This window comes from Somniosus microcephalus, chromosome 8 (assembly GCF_052327205.1).
Source record: "Somniosus microcephalus isolate GS21.2 chromosome 8, FLI_Smic_1.0, whole genome shotgun sequence".
Lineage (NCBI taxonomy): Eukaryota > Metazoa > Chordata > Chondrichthyes > Squaliformes > Somniosidae > Somniosus > Somniosus microcephalus.
Genome location: NC_140994.1, coordinates 246,254,530 through 246,276,802, shown reverse-complemented (window position 1 = coordinate 246,276,802; position 22,273 = coordinate 246,254,530). Strand labels below are relative to the sequence as shown.

At 49.1% G+C, this 22,273-nt stretch overlaps 1 protein-coding gene across 3 annotated transcripts in view; it reads left to right on the top strand.

Moving 5' to 3' along the window:
* LOC147114255 (uncharacterized) overlaps nucleotides 1–21,144 on the top strand; it is a 158,924-nt gene extending 137,780 nt beyond the window's left edge. For 2 of the 3 annotated variants that reach the window (XM_085995938.1, XM_085995936.1), the window contains one exon: nucleotides 18,895–20,115. In XM_085995938.1, coding sequence (XP_085852064.1) covers nucleotides 18,895–18,935 — 41 coding nt within the window. In that variant the 3' untranslated portion in view covers nucleotides 18,936–20,115. Of the gene's footprint in view, nucleotides 1–18,894 lie in introns of all 3 variants that reach the window. The other variant, XM_085995937.1, reaches the window with a different exon arrangement.
* The last annotated feature ends 1,129 nt before the right edge of the window (nucleotides 21,145–22,273 follow it).

Below are 22,273 nucleotides of genomic sequence, written 5' to 3'. Positions count from 1 at the left end.
AAAAGGCTTTCGATAAGGTCCTGCATAAGAGATTAGCGTGTAAAATTAAGGCACATGGGATTGGGGGCAAGGTATTGACTTGGATAGAGAACAGGTTGTCAGGCAGAAAGCAAAGAGTTGGAATAAACAGCTCTTTTTCCGAGTGGCAGGCAGTGACTAGTGGGGTACCGCAGGGATCGGTCCTTGGACCCCAGCTATTCACTATATATATTAATGATCTGGACGAGGGAACTAGATGTAATATCTCCAAGCTTGCAGATGACACAAAGCTGGGTGGGCGTGTGTGCTGTGAGGAGGATGCTGAGAAACTCCAGTGTGATTTGGACAGGTTGGGTGATTGGGCAGAAGCGTGGCAGATGCAATATAATGTGGATAAATGTGAGGTTATCCACTTTGTTGTCAAAAACAGGAAGGCAGAGTATTATCTGAATGGCAATAGATTGGGAGAAGTGGAAGTGCAACGAGACCTGGGCGTCCTTGTGCACCAGTCGCTGAAAGTAAGCATGCAGGTGCAGCAGGTGGTTAAGAAGGCAAATGGTATGTTGGCCTTCGTAGTGAGAGGGTTTGAGTACAGGAACAAGGATGTCTTGCTGCAGTTGTACAGGGCCTTGGTGAGACCACATCTTGAGTATTGTGTGTAGTTTTGGTCGCCTTATCTGAGGAAGGATATTCTTGCCATGGAAGGAGTGCAGCGAAGATTCACCAGACTGATACCTGGGATGGCAGGAATGACGTACGAGGGGAGATTGGGTCGATTGCGCTTGTACTCGCAGGAGTTTAGAAGAATGAGAGGGGATCTCATTGAAAGTTATAAAATTCTAAAAGGACTAGACAGACTAGATGCTGGAAGGGTGTTCCCGATGGTCGGCTGTCCAGAACCAGGGGTCACAGTCTAAGGATAAGGGGTAAACCATTTAGGACAGAGATGAGGAAGAATTTCATCACCCAGAGAGTGGTGAACCTGTGGAATTCTCTGCCACAGAGGGCGGTGGAGGCCAATTCATTAAATATATTTAAGCAGGAGTTGGATATATTTCTTAATGCTAAAGGGATCAAGGGATATGGAGAGAAAGCAGGGACAGGTTACTGAATTTGGATGATCAGCCATGATCTCATTGAATGGCGGAACAGGCTCAAGGGGCCGAATGGCCTACTCCTGCTCCTATCTTCTATGTTTCTATGTTTCTATGCATGTCATCAGAAACCAATATTATTTGAACAGATGTTAGAAAAAGCACATCCAGTAAAAATTACAATAAACTGAACAGTATGACTATAATTATTGAAAATTAATGATTATGATAAACTTTACATCAGATCACACCTCAGGGAGGTAGCAAAAGAGACAGGATCAGTAGCTTTAGTCGGAGAGGATTGTTCTGTCAGAAGCAGAGTTTTAAATTCAAGGAGGTAACTTTACTGGTGAGGTCAGTCAACCACAGGGAGGACCTTGTAAGGGGTTTTCTCTCCGAGGTCGCAGAGGTTTCTCTTGCCAGAGGCCTCTCTCTCTCTTTTGCACAGTAAAACCTTGAGTGGTTCATCCTACTCGCCCCTTAGGTTCTAGACACTGGACTTAGCTGCAGGAACTACAATGCAGAGAATACTCTTATAGACCAAGTTTAATGAAACTAAATGAAATTTTATTGCATAAGGGAAAACAAATCAAATGCAAGCAAAGAAGAGGGTACATGGGAGGGAAAAACAAATCATAATAATACAGTACTAGCTAAAATAGATACAGGCATATTATATTTTACAAAAGTCATCATGAAATGGGGTAACACACGGAACATCGAGGGACAACATCTCATGTTAATTATACCCAAAATGCCCACTCCCTTAAACCTATCTAGATCCGATTATGAAGGGCCAGAAACATGCTCACCAATCCAGCTAGGAATTGTAAGGTTTTGAAACAGGTCTGCGTTTTGATCCTTTCAGGCGTCCTGTCTCCTCGTGGTCAGCGCTGCGGGCTGCGAGCTGCGACACGCCTTCTCTTCCTCGAGGTGAAGGTCATGGACAGGCTGGATCTCAGCGGGCCTGGATGTCGATATGAGGGAAGGTCAACTGTTTGACCACTTTCAAGAGGTCTCTTCTAGCCAGTTAGCATTTTCAGATAGTGTTCTTCTGTAGGGCTGCTGCCCTCTTGTCTCGTCAACGGCCCGGGGTTTGTCGACGATCTCCCGATGGTTACCCCGGGGCAGGACGCAGGCTCGAATTGCCTTCTTGATGGCTGTTTCGTCTTCTTCTTCTATGGTTAATCGCCGCTGTGTTGCTTCGTTGCTCTGTGTTGGCCCCCCATCACTACCCCAGGTGTCTCCAATTATACTTCTCAGATGATGGTGTGTCCAAGAATGAAACCGATTCTGAGGAGTAGTCCATGGTGAGTTTGATGGTGGGATGGAACTTGTTGATGTTATCGTGTAGTCTTTTCAGTGATTCTTCGCCATGGGTCCATAGGAAGAAAATGTCATCGATGTATCTGGTGTATAGCGTTGGTTGGAGGTCCTGTGCAGCGAAGAAGTCTTGCTCGAACTTGTGCATGAAGATGTTGGCGTATTGGGGTGCGAATTTGGTCCCCATGGCTGTTCCGTGTGTTTGGGTGAAGAACTGGTTGTCGAAGGTGAAGACATTGTGGTCAAGGATGAAGCGGATGAGTTGTAGGATGGCGTCTGGAGATTGGCTGTTGTTGGTGTTGAGTACTGAGGCTGTTGCAGTGATGCCGTCATCGTGGGGGATACTGGTGTAGAGTGCAGAGACGTCCATCGTGGTGAGCAGTGTTCCTGGTTCAACTGGTCCGTGGGTGCTGAGTTTCTGTAAGAAGTCTGTAGTGTCGCGACAGAAGCTGGGGGTTCCCTGTACGATGGGTTTCAGGATGCCCTCGACGTATCCAGAGAGGTTCTCGCACAGGGTTCCATTGCCTGATACGATAGGACGTCTGGGTGTGTTGGCTTTGTGTATCTTTGGGAGGCAGTAGAAGTCTCCCACGCGGGGAGTACGTGGGATGAGAGCGCATAGGATGCTTTGGAGGTCTGGATCGAAGGTCTTGATCAGTCTGTTGAGTTGGCGGGTGTGTTCTTTGGTCGGATCTGCGGGTAACTGTCTGTAGTGTTCCTGGTTGTCCAGTTGTCAGTATGCTTCTTTGCAATAGTCCGTTCTGTTCTGTATGACGATGGCTCCTCCTTTGTCTGCTGGTTTGATGACGATTTTGCAGTTGGTCTTGAGAGCGTGGATGGCGTTGCGTTGTGCTCGGGTGACATTCTGGACGGTCTTGTGAGTGCGGCTGATGAATCTGGCGTTGATGCATCTCCTGACAGCTTGAGCATACATGTCAAGCTTAGGGTAGCGACCCTCCGGAGGGGTCCAATTTGACTCTTTCTTCTTCGGTTGCTGCACTGCAGATCCCTCTGTCTGCTGTTCTGGATCATTGGTTGTCTCATTGGGTTCGCTGCTGACATCCTGGGATTTGTGGAAGAATTCCCGGAGCCTCATTCTCCTGATGAATTCCTCTGTGTCTGCCGCGAGACCGATGGGGTCCATTTTGGTGATGGGGCAGAAATGGAGCCCTTGGCTGAGAACTTCAATTTCATCTGGTTGAAGGGTGTGGTCGGACAAGTTGATGATGGATTTCCCTGTGGTTTCAACCGTGGTACCGGGGGAGGCTTGGTTGCTGCTGGTGGTGATGCCGAGTTTCTCAAGCTTCCTGTTCTTGGTGTGCATGTAGGCAGTGTAGTTCCGTTGCCTCATCTGTTTGGCGGTGTCTCGTAGCTGGTCTGTTGTGTCCTGAGCACAGGCTGAGAATATGGACTCTATCTCGGTTTCGAGGTTGCGGCGTCTGCTGTAGAGCTGGTGTACGAGATGGTTGAGGAGTGTGCAAGAGGTACGACGGCAGAGTCTCTCAGCGTAGTCTGTGTTGTAGGTCGACTTGAGTGGGTTCGTGATCTGTAGTCCTTTCGGGATCTTGTCTGCTTTCTTGCATCTCTGTAGAAACTTGATGTCTGTGTCGATATGCGCGATCATCTTGGAGATCCTCTCCACTTTGAGCCGGCAGTTTGTGGTGTCGATAGTCAAAGACGGACACCTCAGCACTTCACTCTACCGCAAGCCCACGGACAACCTCAGGATGCTCCACTTCTCCAGCTTCTACCGTAATCACGTTAAAGAAGCCATTCCCTATGGACAAGCCCTGCGAATACACAGGATCTGCTCAGACGAGGAGGTACGTGATGGACACCTACAGACGCTGAAAGACGCCCTCGTAAGAACGGGATATGATGCTCAAATCGTCGATCGACAGTTCCGATGGGCCACAGCAAAAAATCGCATAGACCTCCTCAGAAGACAAACACGGGACACAACCAACAGAGTACCCTTCGTCGTCCAGTACTTCCCCGGAGTGGAGAAACTACGCCATGTTCTTCGCAGCCTTCAACATGTCATCGATGACGATGAACACCTCGCTAAGGCCATCCCCACGCCTCCACTACTCACCTTCAAACAGCCGCCTAACCTCAAACAGACCATCGTTCACAGCAAATTACCCAGCTTTCAGGAGAACAGCGACCACGACACCACACAACCCTGCCACGGCAACCTCTGCAAGACATGCCAGATCATCAACACAGATACCATCATCACACATGAGGACACCACCCACCAGGTACATGGTACATACTCATGTGACTCGGCCAACGTTGTCTACCTCATACATTGCAGGAAAGGATGCCCGGAGCATGATACATCGGTAAGACCATGCAGACACTGCGACAACGGATGAACGGACACCGCGCAACAATCGCCAGGCAGGAGTGTTCCCTCCCAGTCAGGGAACACTTCAGCAGTCAAGGACATTCAGCCTCCAATCTTCGGGTAAGCATTCTCCAAGGCGGCCTTCGAAACACACGACAACGCAAAATCGTCGAGCAGAAACTGATAGCCAAGTTCCGCACTCATGAGGACGGCCTCAACCACAATCTTGGGTTCATGTCACGCTACATGTAACCCCACCTGACGTAGGGTCACCCAGACTCGAGTTGTCATTGGCTTGTTCTCTCTACACAGATGCAGCCGGACCTGCTGTGATTTCCAGCAACAAAAAAAAAAAATGTTTTTTTGTCTGTTTTTTGTTTTTCATACAGACCCCAGCATCTGCAATATTTGACCCCTTGTGACCCCACCTCATTGTTCTTTGATGTAATGTTTTCCTGACTAACCTGTTTGGACACCATTCACACCTTTGATCGCTGTGATTATCTCTCTGCCGAGGTGTGATAAATGGCAGTTAGAAAGATTACCTGTAATCATCTGGCATTATTCTCTGACTATATAAGCTGTGTCTTTATGCATCTCTCCACTTCACCTGATGAAGGAGCAGCGCTCCGAAAGCTTGTGATTTCAAATAAAACTGTTGGACTATAACCTGGTGTTGTGTGACTTCTTACACTCCTCAGATGAGGCCCTTATCTCCCGCCAAATCAAGGTTAGTCTTTGTTTAACTTTTGGCGGGCTTGTAGCACAGCGGGGTAGTTATTATATTTAAACTGCTCTCGGGATGGCCGGTGATGGCCATCTCTGGTCTGGAATGACCTGCATTGTTTCGAATGTCTTCTTAATGTCTTTAATGGGTCTTTGATGCTCCCCTTATGAATATGAAACTATTTCCCTTTGTCTGGTTAAACATTTAGATGGCCTTTATCTACAGGCCGATCTGACTGGATCTGCATCCAATCTTTATGTATGTGTTAGTGTCTGGTTTCGTTTTCTCAGAAACGGCTTCCAGAACTTACTGTGGGTTGAATCCACAAAGGCTGTCTGGGGACTGCAGGAACCATTTTAAAGTGTCCCAATAAGTCGGTCACGGGGTCTGGCGGCCATTTTATGTGCCCCTTTTTCCTGGGCTTCTTTTAAAACAGTCTTTAAAACAAGGCCTCTTCTGCCAAAGGACCCTTATAGTACAATATTAATTTTGCGGATCTTACAGTCCCCCCTGATGATACTATAACTTGCTTGAAGTATCATAATTCTGGGTGAGCAAAATTTTCTGACACTCCATAATTAAACCATCCCCTGTATTTACCTATCTATGACCCCACGACACATGCATTTCCCATTTCAGAAAACCTACAGTGTACATTAAGCATCTATAGATGGCAATACATTGGATTTAAAATCTGACACATTCACTTCCAGGCGTGGAGGGGGGCCTAATACCCCTACACCACCTGGTTCATACACATTATCTTTTATTAACAACAACTCACTTAATAAAACTTCAATAATAGAAATAAAGTACACACAAAAAAATTGCACATGAATAAACATCAAACATAGAGGAGGGAGGGAAACGTTAACTTTATACATAGCAGCGAAAATCTAAACGGGTGTCTCCTCTTCTACCTGAACATAATGCTCTCTCCATTCTCCTCTGTTCTCATACTTCTGCGAATGTCTGACCTTTTTACAGTGTACAAACAGTAAATAAATCATAATAAAAACCTAACACACGACAAGGATGTGAGAGGCTATTCTAATCCAAGAAAGGACTTCTATATTAGTGAACAGATCCCACCACGGTAGGGTTACTATATCTAATATGTTTGCCCCTATCTCTAAAGTCTTCTGCTGCAGTGTGTAGAAATGTTTCTGTGAAACGACAACGGCTTTTAATATCTTGGTGAGGTGTTCAGGGAGAGGGGTTATGATATACCCAAAATGTGCAACGAATCGTTTCGGATCGGCAAAATTCTCTTTAACAGTGATGTGAACAGTGGAAGGTTCAGGAATGGGGACAATTCGCTCTTGGGCCACTTGAACTTCTGCCTTGGGTTTGAAGCAGAAACTGCTGTCACTCACCGGACACCAGCCGTGCTGTCCATGTTGGTAGTGGGGCACTGCAGTGGTGACACAGTATGTCCCACCTCCTATATATGCCACCTGCGGGGGCACATGGCCTTGTGCCATTGCCTCCATGGTGCAATTTATAGGCTTCGCGCCAGCAGTTCTGAACCCGCACTGTGGTTCGAATAGGCATTCAAGTGCTGGGGACACAGGATGATGTGTGCTCCCCGGCTCCGGCACCCCGAGAGGTCGGTACCCGTCATTGCATGCTCCCATCGAATGACGTAAGGTGGGACTGCTGTGTAGTGAATGTGTGCACCCCCTTGAATGACTCCAATGTTCTCCACCCTGTATACCAGGGCGGGTTTAGCTGTCTTTCCCATCACCGGCATTCTTACCACTATATCCATAATGGTGTGATTAGACCGCCCACAGTCCAGTGGGACTGGGTAGGGCTCTGAAGCTAGTCTGAGCTGGCACGGACTCAATGCATTCTCAAAAGGGTGGAGGGCTGCGAGGTGCTTGTTGCTGATCCAGGAGGGGACTAAACCTTGTTTTAAATCCTCCAGATTGCTGCGGCCCTCGCCCAGTAACTACGCCCCGTACAGCACGCAAGCTTCGTTCTGCGCAGCCTGATCGGACGCATTCCGATCCTCCCTGATGAGAGCATTTACCATTTTGGCATGTTTCTAAAGCTCAGCAATAATTCCTTTTAAGTGTAGTGTCATGGCCTGGTCCTCATGTAACTCAGAACCCACAACCTTATTCTCATCCGTCAGTATCTTTCTTAACCATGTTTTTAAACCATTAATCTGAGTCTGCAGCTCCACGTCATCCAGAGTGTTGATGACGGAAGTCCCTGTGTTAAAAGCTGTAAAAATATCATTTACTGTACCCCTTCTTTGTCTCCCTACCCTGTCCAAGACCTCATGTGGTGTGGTGTACAATCTGGCTCTGTCTACATCAGCAAAGTCGAATTCATAAAACTGTCTGAACATGTTTGTTAACAGGACCTGGTACAATTGCTCCGTTTCCTTGGGGCACCACTCTGGCAATCGCACCTCGGTGAGGTTTAAAATCACCGAGGCCACCGCGTAGTGCACCCCTTGGTACAGCACCTGACCTGTGGGCACTAATACCAATCCGTTCCCGGGTCCCTTGGTAGTGGTGGGGCACCCTTCCTTGCGGGCTTTGACTACCGGAATCGTGGGCAGGGGCTTGCGGGGGCGGGTGATGAGCTCAGTGGCGTTTACTGGGATCTGAGAGTATGGGACTCCGCACGCCCGTGTGCTGACGTCCCACCTCATTCCTTTCCCAGCATCCTGCCACTGTCTTTGGAAAAAGATGGAGACGCCTGTGGGGCAGACGCGTTCTGAACCCCACATACAGATGTAAATCCCCTCATCTGGTTCCCACCATTTGTCTCAACAGACACTCAACCTCCCTTGAGTCCCCGTAATAGTCCGATGGGTATTGCTACCCAGTCTCTCCCACTCGACCGTGGAGTTCTTCATGGTTTTGCTCAACTTGCACAACCACCACCATCGGTCCAAAGGAACATGTCCTGTGCATTGCAAACAAATCCTTTTCCCGACGGTGACGCTGACTCTGGGTGCGATGACCCTCACTCGGGGACACATTAGGGAAGTCTCTCTGTACTTAAAACCGAACTGGCTGGAATATTCTGTAGAGTTCAACCCCAGCCATCCTGGCCACCTCCCTTCGTGGAAATAGGTGGCTGTCTCCTCAATGCCCCGCGCACCTGACCCATCGGTCACGATGGGGGCTGTGCCTCCAGAGCACCCGTAAATCGTGGAGTCCTTGGTGCGGCCCCGATAGGCCCCGCTACACCCGGTCACCGCGAATGCGACGAGAATTCCTCTCATCATCTCTTTGGTTCCTGTAACAAATTAAACGATACAGCCAGGCCCCCGAGAGATTCTGGCCTAGGTGAAGGCATGATCGGGTCTTTCGACCTCGATCCAAAACAACACACATGCTGGGCAGATTCCAAAATTACTTATAACACTAATCACTTTAATATTTACACACCTTAAAATTAATTAAACTTAAACTTAACTTATATACAGCGCCGCCCGTCCCCGGGCGGCTTGTCTAATCCCTGTTTGGACTGCAGCTTGCCGCTCCTTGTGGCGGGGCTGCACTGACCTGTGGCTTGGGTCCCCCGCAGCCTTTTGCTATCAATTGGGGACTGCATTTCGCCGGGGATTTCCCAAGTCGGCGTTTACTGAAAACGGGGGAATCGGGCCAAGGTTTTACCGGCTGAGGCATTCGAGCCGACCTGCGAAGAAGTACTTTGGGCGTGGCTCCCTTAGCGAGCGGACCTTCGGTTGGGACTTTAGCCCTCACAGCCCGTGGCACCTCCACGGCTGCCGGCTTTGGCTCCCTTCCCTCAGGCTCCGCCCCTTTGGGATTTGGGTCTGTGGCAGATGACTCCTCCTCACCTGTCCCTACAGGTGGAGAATCTCCACCCCCAATTTCTACCTCCCCTAAGCTTGAGTCGAGGGCGGGATCTCCGTCCTCCGACTCCACCTCCTCCAGAATCGTGTCAAGGGCGGGGCCTAGCTGTTCGTGCTCCCCCCGATGGCGTTCGGATCAGGAGGAGGGCTTTGGTCTTCGGGCTCCTCCTCGTCCGAGTCCCAGGCCATTGGGGAAGCCTCCCAGGTGGGTGGGACAGCGTCTCCCTCCAAGCAGGCTGCGGTTCCAGCCTGTGTGGTCTGTGACTTATTGCACGCCTCAGGCTGAGGATTTTTACCCTCAGATCTGGCCTCAGTTGTTTGCTCTTTTGCACCCGGCTTAAATAGTTTGCACTGGTTTACGTGAAACCATTTAGTGTGTCGGGGCAACTTCACTGCGTATACCATGGGGCTGGCTTTGTCTACAAGGCTGTAGGGCCCCATGTACAGTGGTTCTAAACTCCCCACTCAGGCATAGTTTCTCACCATGACCTGATCTCCAACTTCCCACTCCTGTGTCTTACGGGGTTCGAGCAGCAGTCGGTTGCCCTGATGCTGCTTTCCCATGTTCCCAGCCGCTTGCCCATAAACCTGTTTCAGGCGCTCAAAAAGGGTCCGGGCAAACTTGTCCTGATTTACCTCTTGGAGCTGACCCTCAGTGAGCACCGGGGTGAGGACATGGGTGGGGGTTCGCATGACTCTCCCAGTCATTAATTCGTGCGGGGAGTACCCCGTACTTTTAGACTGGCTAGCCCGGTTCCCCATGAGGACTAAAGGCAGGACCTCCGCCCATTTCTGGGGCGAGCCCATCGTCTCTTTCCTCAACTTTTCTTTTAAGGTGCAGTTCATGCGTTCCACAATCCCGGATGACTGAGGATTGTGGGCCACGTGCCACTTCCCTTCGATGCCTAGGAGCATGAGGGTGTTCTGCATCACTTGGCCGGCGAAATGACTCCCTCGGTCGGACTCCACAAATCGTGGTAGCCCCCACCGTGAGAACACTTCCCGGACCAAGATCCTGGCAGTACTAAGTGCCGTGGCTGTTTTACATGGGAAGGCTTCTACCCACTTAGTGAACACATCCACCAGGACAAGGCAATACTTATAGCCTCCCCGGGCGGTGGGCAGGGGCCCGATATAGTCAACCTGTATCGACTGCCATGGTCACTCGACTCTCCTGATGTGCCCCATGGGCACCTTCCTTTTCTGGGGGTCTGGGTTGTTTGCAGCGCACACAAGACAATTAGCGCAGAACTCGTGGACATCGTCCCGAAGTCCCGGGCACCATCCCGCCTGTTCTACCCATTGCCAGGTGACCTCAGGCCCGGGTGTCCCGCTCCTGGACCCTCGTGGGCCAGTTGAAGGAATTCCCTCCGGTGCTGCTGCGGCACAACCCACTGTTCCCCTTGGAACAGCATGCCTTCCTTTATGGAGAGGGCTGCTGTACCGTACGGACCCTCTACTTCCTTGCCCTCAGTGATGGCATTGAGGACTTTTTTTAGGGCGGGATCTAGGGTTTGGACGGTCTTGAGGTCTGGGGGCAGTGTTACGCCTGTGGTCCCCGGAGTCTCATCCCTGCCTTGGATTACTGCCACGGGTTTGGACCCATAGGGAGCCCAGAAAGTGCCGGTGCGGGCACCTTCCCTGGCTAGCGTATCCGCTTGTTGGTTACCCTGGTTGCGGGGTTCTGTGGAGGAATGAGCCTTCACCTTGTGGATAAAGACTTCCCCTTCCTCCCCCACTGCGGCCAGGATTTTTTCTAACAAGGGCTTTACGGTTAAGGGTCGCCCGTCCGCAGAGGGTCCAAAGATGTGCCGGTTAGGTTGATTGGCCATGATAAAAATTGGCCCTTAGTGTTAGGGAGGATTAAATACGTGGGGTTACGGGGATAGGGCTTGGGTGGGATGGCTGTCGGTGTAGGGACCGGGTGCTAGGGTTTGGATGATCAGCCATGATCTCGTTGAATGGCGGAGCAGGCTCGAAGGGCCGAATGGCCTACTCCTGCTCCTATCTTCTATGTTTCTATGTTTCTATGTATATTCGCGGCGGGACCAGATGGCTAGGTATTCCGTACATGAATTGCATGTGAACATGCTGTCCGAGCAAATCGTGTATGGGGTGGGGAAGATCTCGGGGTGTGAAACGACGTACACTACCGCAGACAGTTCAGCCTGCTGGGCGCTCATAGTGCTGGGGAGCCTAATCGCCAGGGCAATGTTTGCCGCGGGGTCATAAACTCCACACCCTGTGAGTCGTTCGCCAGCAGATACCGTGCTGGAACCGTCTATGTAGATCTCGCGGCCCGTGGGATGTATTCCAGCCCGTAATCCTACGTTCACTTCCCATACCCCTTCTACAGAACACCAATGCGCTGTTCCGGGATATACCATGTTGGCCGCGAGCTTGGGCTCGCAGAGACCCTTCACCTTCAGATCCATCTGTGAAAGGAGGAGGGTCCAGCGCACAATGCGAGCACTGCTTACTGTCCCATCCTTAATCCTTCCATCCAGAAGCATCCGAGTGGGTGTGTGATGGGTGAGGAGAGTGATGGGAGAGGTGCCTGTGAAGATCAACGACCTTTTCACAGCCCAATGCGTGGCCAAAAGATGCTGCTCGCAATTGGAAAAACTCCTTTCCACATCTGTGAGCACTCTGGAGGAGTAAACCACCAGCCTCAGCTTGCCGTGTCGCTCTTGAAGCAGTACAGCGCTCAAGCTATCCCCGCTAGCCGCTACCTCCAGGAAGAACTCCTCCCCCCCATCTATGGCCCCCAGAGCTGGCGCGGTCTGCAAGTCCCTCTTGAGTTTTTCAAATGCTGCCTGGCAACCCTCATCCCAGGACCATTCCATTCCTTTGTGTAGGAGTCGGAGCAGCGGGGCTGCTGTGGCTGCATAGTCCTCAATGAAGCCTCTGCAGTACCCGGTCAGTCCCAGAAAGGACCTCACACCCGTTACGGTGGTGGGGATCGGTAGATCTTGTACCGATTCCCGTCTGGCCTTATCTATAGCTCTTTCACCGGCGCGGATGGTCAGACCCAGGAATTTTACTTCCTGCTGGCCGATCCGTGCCTTCTTTGGGTTCACTTTGAAACCCTTTCTGCCTAACAGCTCCAATAATTCGGCCAATAGTGGGCCATGCTCCTCTCTGGAATCTGTGAACAGGAGCAGGTCATCCACATACCGCACTAGCTGATTGGGCTGGCTGAACTCTTTTAAACTCCCTGCCATGCATTGATGGAAAATGCTGGGGCTGTTGTGGGAACCCTGTGGCAAGCAGTTCCAGGTGTACTGTTGCCCTTTAAAGGTAAAGGCAAACTTGTACTGATCCTCCCTCCTTAAAGGGATGGACCAAAACCCATTGGAAATATCCAGCACCGTGAACGTGGTCGCGGAGGCTGGAATACTACCTATCAGGTCGGCAACTGCTGCTACCGTCGGCGCGCAGGCTGGGATGTTGCTATTGTAGTCCACCGTGGCTCTCCAGGAGTCGTCCGGCTTCCTTACCGGCCACAAAGGAGAGTTTACATCGGTGACTATCGGTCTCAACACGCCCTGCTGCACCAATGAAGACATTGCTGTCTCCATGTAGGGCTCTGCTTCCCGGGGGAAGTTGTACTGTTTTTGGGGTCGGGCCATGGGGTCTCGGAAAGGTAAATCATGCTTGACTAATCTACTGACATTTTTTGAGGATGTAACTGGTAAAATAGATAAGGGAGAACCAGTAGATGTGGTGTATTTGGACTTTCAGAAGGCTTTCGATAAGGTCCCACATAAGAGATTAGCGTGCAAAATTAAGGCACATGGGATTGGGGGCAAGGTATTGACTTGGATAGAGAACTGGTTGGCGGACAGAAAGCAAAGAGTTGGAATAAACAGGTCATTTTCCGAGTGGCAGGCAGTGACTAGTGGGGTACCGCAAGGATCGGTCCTAGGACCCCAGCTGTTCACAATATATATTAATGATCTGGACGAGGGAATTGGATGTAATATCTCCAAATTTGCAGATGACACAAAGCTGGGTGGGAGGGTAAGCTGTGAGGAGGATGTCGTGAAACTCCAGTACGATTTGGACAGGTTGGGTAATTGGGCAGAAACATGGCAAATGCACTATAATGTGGATAAATGTGAGGTTATCCACTTTGGTGACAAAAACAGGAAGGCAGATTATTATTTGAATGGCAATAGATTGGGAGAAGGGGAAGTGCAAAGAGACCTGGGTGTTATTGTGCACCAGTCGCTGAAGGTAAGCATGCAGGTGCAGCAGGCGGTTAAGAAGGCAAATGGTATGTTGGCCTTCGTAGCTAGAGGGTTCGAGTACAAGAACAAGGATGTCTTGCTGCAGTTGTACAGGGCCTTGGTGAGACCGCACCTTGAGTATTGTGTGCAGTTTTGGTCACCTTACCTGAGGAAGGACGTTCTTGCCATGGAGGGAGTGCAGCGAAGATTCACCAGGTTGATTCCTGGGATGGCAGGAATGACGTACGAGGAGAGATTGTGTCGATTGAGCTTATACTCACTGGAGTTTAGAAGATTGAGAGGGGATCCCATCGAAACCGATAAAATTCTGTCAGGTCTGGACAGACTAGATGCAGAAAGGATGTTTCTGATGGCCGGGGAGTCCAGAACCAGGGGTCATAGTCTAAGGATAAGGGGTAAGCCATTTAGGACTGAAATGAGGAGGAATTTCTTCACCCAGAGAGTGGTGAACCTGTGGAATTCTCTGCCACAGAGGGCGGTGGAGGGCAGTTCATTAAATATATTCAAGAAGGAGTTGGATATATTTCTTGAGGCTAAAGGGATCAAGGGATATGGGGAGAAGGCAGGGACAGGGTACTGAATTTGAATGATCAGCCATGATCTCATTGAATGGCGGAGCAGGCTCGAAGGGCTGAATGGCCTACTCCTGCTCCTATCTTCTATATCTATGTTTCTATGACTCTGACCTCAAACCCGGTGACCCTCCCGCAATCGTGTTTGTGAGTGGCAAACGTAGTCAGGTGGTCTGACACGAATGCCTGCAGATCTTGTGGGACGCCTGCGACCATGAGCTCGAGGTCGTAGCCCTCTTGTGGCTTCACGGTACATAGGGTCCCTCTTTCTCCTTTCTCTGGGATGACGACTACTTCGCCCTGTTTACCCTTACCTGCTCCCCAAAGACAATGATTTCTCAGATCCACGAGGATCCCGTGTTCTGCCAAGAAATCGGACCCGAGGATCCCCTTTCCACCCTCCACCTCCCACTTCATCAGTATACACTTTCACTTGGTGCGGAGTGGTCCTAAATGAACGGAGAGGGGAATGGAAAATGCGCCAGCCTGTTCCTTGCCTGTAAAGCCCGACAGAATATATGGAACCCCGGTGGACAGAGGTGAGGTGGTAGGGTCATCTGTGTGGATCACGGTACACGATGCCGCCATATCCAACAGATAGATCCCCTTTACCTCCTCCACCTCCATCTCCATGAGGGGTCGCCTCCATACATCATATCGCAGCGCACACAGGTAGACAGGCTGCACCGGCTCTAGTCATTTGGGCACAGCGGTCGGGGTTTCGGGAATGACAAGACCAGTGGTGACGGCTATCTTCCCCTGCGAGATCATAAGAGACCGCATTGTCTCTAGAATTGATTCTATTGCAGCGGGTTCCATAGCTGCACCGGCTCCCTTCGCTGGGACAGGAGCTGCGGCTTGTGTTTGGGCTGGTGCTGGGGCGGTGGTCTGGGCTTGGGCTTGGGCTGTGGGAGATTTTCCCTTATTATCCTTCCACGGATTTTTACAGTCCTTGCGCCAATGTCCATCCTTCCCACACCCGTAGCAATTGAGCGTGGCTTGGGCAGGGCGATTCCCCTCCTGACGCCACTCCTTCTTCCTTGGGGCTGCGGGTTTTGCCTCATGCATCTTTCCCTTAGAGGGAGGTACCTCCTGACTTCTACAATTCTTGTATGCAATGGTGAGCTGGCGGAACACCGTTTCCTCCATGACACCGGGACCTTGGGGGTCAAACCAAGATTTGGCTAGGGCCTGTATCTGTGGCAAACTGTTGGCAACCAAGCAACGGAGCCAATGAACCCGCTGTTCGGCGCTCATTCCAGCCCGTTCTGGCATGCCCGGACAACTGCGTCGATACACTGGCCACAGCCTTTCTGCGAAAACCCGTGGGGGTTCTCCAGTTAGCTGCACAGTCCCTTCCACCTGTTGGAACGGATTACCGTTGTCCACTACCATAACTTCCAAGACATCATCCCTGAGATCCGTATACCCTTTCCGTCCCCTCTTACTCTCGTCTGAGAGGCACTGAAGGATTGTGCTATCCAGGGAGAAGAGCAGCATCTTCGCCTGTTCAAGATCTTCACAATCATTGATGGCGGCTGTCTCCTCTATCTCCCTGAAATGAACTGAGGGATCTCCCTTTACTGTGAGTCTTGGGAGGTGGCTCACCATGGATCTTAGTTGTGGGGCAGCGAAGGGCACCACGAGCTGGTTCACGTGGGGTCCGTCCGTGCTATCTGCGGCGTTGGGACCGAACCTCTGGTGCCGAGTCGGACACATTGGTGCCGGCTCCGGCTTTACTACCAGGGGTTGTTCCTCCTCCTGTACCACCTCAGCTTCCCTTTCTTCCACCACCCCCTTTTCGGGCCAAGCCTCACTATAGCTCGGCGGCGCTGAGGGTTCAGTGGCTGGTGCCACAACTACTTCGCAAGGAATCGGATGTTTGGATTCCTGCAAAAAGTCAATGTGACTTGCTTTTGGGCTTATGAGGCATACCATGCCTTTTGCCTTAACCAGGGCCGTTCTTAGGTCCTCTATGGTCTTTTGGCAGGGGCCATGGTCTGCGCTCTCGAACCCGTGCTCAGGGGACAGCTTGTAAGCTGCCTTGACTTCCACTACTCTCTCCTCCTGCGCCCTTAGCTGTTGTGCGAAGCGGGTGTTTTTCTCCCGTAATCTCGCTTCCTGAATCTTTGCCTCAGTAACCTGGCATTCCAGATACTCTATTCTAGCCTGATGTTGGCTGGCTACAACTTGGCGTTCCTGATTCAGCGCGTGAAGCGCTGTGATGAGTTTTTCCCCACCCATGGCCTTTTCCTCTATCTCTGCTGCTTGGGTAGTGATCTTGGCTGCCTGTGCTGCAACGACTTGGTCCAAAATCTGAACTTGTTTCTTGTAGCACATCAGCCACACTGCCTTTTCCACTGACTTCTTATGCTCTTTGCTCTCTGTCCACCTGATGGCTGCATCTACTGGACGCCCATCCAGTAAGAGATCAGAAATCCACTGCTTAGTGAGATTTACCTTGCCAAAAACATAATCTGCTATTCTCTCATCCATTGCATTTTGACCATTCAAACCTGGGTCTAATACATTGCAATCCTGCTGCCAGTGTCCTGCCGCGGTCACCATTTTCTGTAAGGGGTTTTCTCTCCGAGGTCGCAGAGATTTCTCTCGCCAGAGGCCTCTCTCTCTCTCTTATGCACAGTAAAACCTTGAGTGGTTCGACCCACTCACCCCTTAGGTTCTAGACACTGGACTTAGGTGCAGGAACTACAATGCAGAGAATATTCTTATAGACCAAGTTTAATGAAACTACCAAAGGACCCTTATAGTACAATATTAATTTTGCGGATCTTACAACCTCTTAGAAATGTGGTCACACTATGGCCATGACCTTAGACCTTGTAGGATTCGCAAAATTTCCACATTCTCCCAAGGTTATTAATTTAAAAAGGGTACCCAAAGATGCCATCTGCACCTCGTGACCAAAAGACTGTAAGATTTTACAAGCTTGGACTCTGCAGCACAGAACAAGCTGCTTTGGGAAATCAAAACTTAAAATGCATCTCTGTGAAAAGGATTTTTGTGTTTGAAGGGCCAGACAGCTAAGCAAACATTGAATATGCATTTTCGTCAAATTGGAACAGATCAACCCAGTTAGGCCTAAGCATGAGGCCATTAGTTTGTCCGCATAAATAATCGGAAACAGCTTAAGGAAGCCATCAAGGCTGGACAGGCCAATCAAAATGAATTAATGACAATACAGCCCGGACATCAGGCCATTAGGTGTGATAAACGGCCATCTAAAGCTAGTTATTTTAGATTGGTATAATCATTTAACACAGCCCGCCAAAAGTGAAACAATGGACTGACGTGATTTGGCGCGCAGATAATGGCCATCGAAGGGAGTATAATTGTAGGCCCTTAGTAGCAATCGCTCTCTTGTCTCTCTTTTTTGCTCTCTGCTTGCTGCTGGACTCTGACCTCTTGTCGGGTCTTGGACTGCTGCCGCCCGCACTCATGCCCTGGCCTCATGGCGGGTTCTCTTCTCACTCCCCGCATTGGGTTTTTAACAGCCAAGGACATCCATACCAATTGCGGGTGGGGGACGAGGCCCGAGTCCAAAGTCACCCAGGACACCCGGGCCATGAGAGAGAGCAGAGGAAATGAGGCAAAATGAACCGAGATGAAGAGTAAGGTAGTCCCGACAAAGAGCAGAGAAGGGCAGCAGAAGACGCATTAATTAAGACCGAGCACCGAGTTATAAGCTGACGCTTGGGGAAGAAAATATCTGAGGACAGTTAGACTAAGTTGGCTAGTTGAACACTGCGAATGAACTGGCGTTAAACGCAGGTGTCCACGCCATAACGAATATACCGACATTCAAAGAATGGATAGGAAAATCTAAGCAGTGAAAACTGCCAACCGTCTCACTGACGCAACGTTACCGCCGACGACCGCCCGAGGGAGAAGAAGAAGAGAACCCATCACGACGAGACGACGACGGTAGTTCAGGAGAAGAAAGGTGTGTCGCAGCAACAGCTCCACCCTGAGACCACGTGGTGACGGAGTACCCAAAAGGACAGGAGATCAGACCTCAAAACTCGCAATTGCTAGAACAACAGGTTTTGCTTTGGATTGGTGAGCATGAATTCCTGGCCCCTCATAGCTTAATCTAGTTAGGTATAGGGGTGGGATAAGGATTAAGGGGATTGTTAAAGTAGTTGTTTTTCCCTCGATGTGCCATGTGTTCCCCATTCCCTGCATAAGTGTAATTGTTCTCTACCAGTAATTTTCTCATAAGACTGTGTTTTCGTTCCTGTTTTAATAAAATCTTGGTTTTCTTACACCAAACCACCTGTCTTCTCGAGTTTTCTGTATCGCCGCCTGTACCTAAGTCTGGTGTCTAGAACCCAGGGGTGTGGGAGTGATTCGAACCACTCACACGCAGTCAGGGGCATAACTGACTGGGCGCACGCACCACCCGCCACCCCCTTACAACCTCAATGGTGTGACCTTATTTTACATTCATACATCCATTGTAGGAAAAATCTTCCACAGTATCTTCTATCAGTAACTGGAGTTAGTTTATCATTTTAATCAGGTCTGTTCCTTCCAATTACTGAAGCCTTTAATTGTTGAAATTATCTCATTAACACTGAGCCAGTCATGTTTGGGTCATGGTCTGTTCTGTTCCCCATTCTGTAAAATTACTCCTCTATTCGACTTCCTCTTTATCCATCACTTCCAGTCCAGTGTTTATTATTGAAGGATAAGCTCTTTATTTAAAGCACGTTTCTTGCCTCTTGTCAGATATCGAACAGCGGGAATCCACCCGAGGTGACAGGAAATGAAACAGATGATTCACAAGAAGCCGTCGCATTACAGACCCTGAACTCTGAAACTGATCTGAGATCATAGAATGACTGATACAGCACAGAAGGAGGCCATTCAGCCCATCATGCCTGTGCCCATCGAGATCTGCAGTCTCTGGAAACTAGATCGATCCAACTTGGGAAACTTTAGAAATAGATTTGTGGTTTTGTTCTGGAGTTATTTTGTGGTAAATTTTATGTAGCTGGTTTAGTTCATATCCCGAAGTGTACATTTCAATAGTTCCCAGTCTCAGTATCTGTTACTTTACTTTACAAGTCCTAACTTGCCAGGTCGCTATAAGAAATTCTAATGTGTGGAAAATCGTGCGGAGGTTGGGCTGAATTCCTGATCTCCACTCATGGCCGGTGAGGCTCCAGGCTGGGGAGACAGTTTTATAACTGTAGGGACTGACGGTGACCCAGTGGTGCAGCCGTGTGTGGAGCTTGAAGTGTTGGGACGTGGATTTATGACTGTGGGTCCCCAATGAGTGATGTCAGCTGGACTCTCTCTGCAGAAGAGCTGAATGGAGCTGAGCTGCTACAAATGAGAAGGAATGAAACTCAGCTCAGTAAATATGGGCATCTCCCCTGCACTTCCCAGCACCTGTTCACACAACGAGATCGCGGAATCTCCAGAGAAGGTTGTCTCCATGCTCCCACCCAGGGAATTGTTTGCAGCAGAGTGCGACTAAAAGATTAACAGAAAAGAAACAGCATGAATAAAAGTTGTGGAAAAGTAAATCTGTAAATTAAAGTGGGAATAATTTCAGCTTTGGGAATGTTTTATTAATTTATCCTTAACAATCAATTAAAAGCCCTGATAATCAATTGTTTGCTGATTTTACTGATAGATTGTGATGAAGAGATTGGTTTGGAATGGAAAGGGAAAGTATTTCCTTTTGTCATTGAGTCTCTCCTGCCCTCCACCCTATCACAGACCTTCCCCTTTGTTCTTTCTACCCCTCTTTTCCCTGGCTCTCTACTTGCTCAAAAACTGTTAAATCTCTAACATCTGCCAGTTCTGTTGAAAGGTCATCGAGCTGAAACATTAACTCTCTTTCTCTCTCCACAGATGCTGCCTGTCCTGCTGAGTGTTTTCTATGTTAGAAATCAGGGATGTTCAGAATGTATATGGTTTTGCGGATAAAACTGTGACGCGAGTAATGCTGCATTTACATGATTGTATTGGAACTAGAGACAGAAAGTCTCTCAGACTAGTATTAGAATAATTAGATAGATGCGTAGAATCTGCCTGTGTTTTGATTCCCTGCGGATGTTATAGCATTCTGCAGTGTGACGGTCATCAATAATCTTGTTTTCAAGTTAGGATTTCAACCTTGTTTATGTTTCTCTAATTTGACCGACCAAGGCCCAATGTTATATTTCTTCCATTACTGGTAATAACCATATTTTAATGCTAAGGTAGAATTTTGACTTTGTTTAACAAAACTGCTTTAAAATGCGTAAGTTAACCAGTGTATGAGAATAGAATAGAAGATATCTTTAGGAATTTAATGATTCATTCCATGGTACAATAGTCTGATAATGAGAAAGCTAGTTTTGCATTGATAAAGCTGCATGAACAGCATGAACATAAATAACTGATAACAAGCAGTTACGGTCTTCTGATGGCCAAGAATGGCACGTCTGACTCCAAACTAGGGAGGATAGAGACAAGAGAGATAAGACATGAATTCCAAAGGAAGAACCTTCAGAAAGATTAACCAGTAAGACAAATTGAATGAGGTAATGAGACCCCCTTTTGGGGAGGGCTTTCATCTAAGAACCGAGAAAAAGAACTTGAGCTGTCATTGGTTGATGAGGTTTTAGAGGAACCTCTATAGGTTAAATGGTCTTGACAATAACTTGGCTTCAGGCCCACCCCTAAAAAGAGAATAAAAGTGACACCCTGAGTGCTTGTCCACACAGACAGTGGAGGGGAGAGCCAGACAGAAGTTGGGCCGGTCGAGCGTTCTTTTCAGATTGATCCCACGCTCACCAACTCAAAGGCCCTAGAGAGAGAGAGAGAGAGAGAGAGGCCGGAAGCCAGAGAACTGTTCACGCCCGCCAGCCATCTGTCCGATCGGGACCGGTGCCAGCTACTTGTCACGGTTGTATGATTTTGCTGTGTAACTAGCATGTTATATTCCATTTTAAACCCTGATTAAAGACAATATACCCACCACAATGGTTTGCAGTCGATCCTGATTATTTGAAAGACTAGAGATAAGCTATTAATTGGCTTAATCTCTACATCCAGCATTTTCTGTTTTTATTCCTCTTTAGCCACATTGCAATAATGGGGAGAGTATATTTCCCTTTCATTTTGACTCCATTCTTTTAACCATTTATGGGAATGTATCCAAGGTAATGGATCTGTGTACCTGATAAACCCCTTCGAATCCAGCACAGCTCCAGTCCTGTACATGATAAACCCCTTCGAATCCAGCACAGCTCCAGTCCTGTACCTGATAAACCCCTTCGAATCCAGCACAGCTCCAGTCCTGGACATGATAAACCCCTTCGAATCCAGCACAGCTCCAGTCCTGTACCTGATAAACCCCTTCGAATCCAGCACAGCTCCAGTTCTGGACATGATAAACCCCTTCGAATCCAGCACAGCTCCAGTCCTGTACATGATAAACCTCTTCGAATCCAGCACAGCTCCAGTTCTGGACATGATAAACCTCTTCGAATCCAGCACAGCTCCAGTCCTGTACATGATAAACCTCTTCGAATCCAGCACAGCTCCAGTCCTGGACATGATAAACCTCTTCGAATCCAGCACAGCTCCAGTCCTGGACATGATAAACCCCTTCGAATCCAGCACAGCTCCAGTCCTGTACATGATAAACCTCTTCGAATCCAGCACAGCTCCAGTTCTGGACATGATAAACCCCTTCGAATCCAGCACAGCTCCAGTCCTGTACATGATAAACCCCTTCGAATCCAGCACAGCTCCAGTTCTGGGCATGATAAACCTCTTCGAATCCAGCACAGCTCCAGTCCTGTACATGATAAACCTCTTCGAATCCAGCACAGCTCCAGTCCTGTACATGATAAACCTCTTCGAATCCAGCACAGCTCCAGTCCTGTACATGATAAACCCCTTCGAATCCAGCACAGCTCCAGTTCTGGACATGATAAACCCCTTCGAATCCAGCACAGCTCCAGTTCTGGACATGATAAACCTCTTTGAATCCAGCACAGCTCCAGTCCTGTACATGATATACCTCTTCGAATCCAGCACAGCTCCAGTCCTGTACATGATAAACCCCTTCGAAACCAGCACAGCTCCAGTTCTGGACATGATAAAC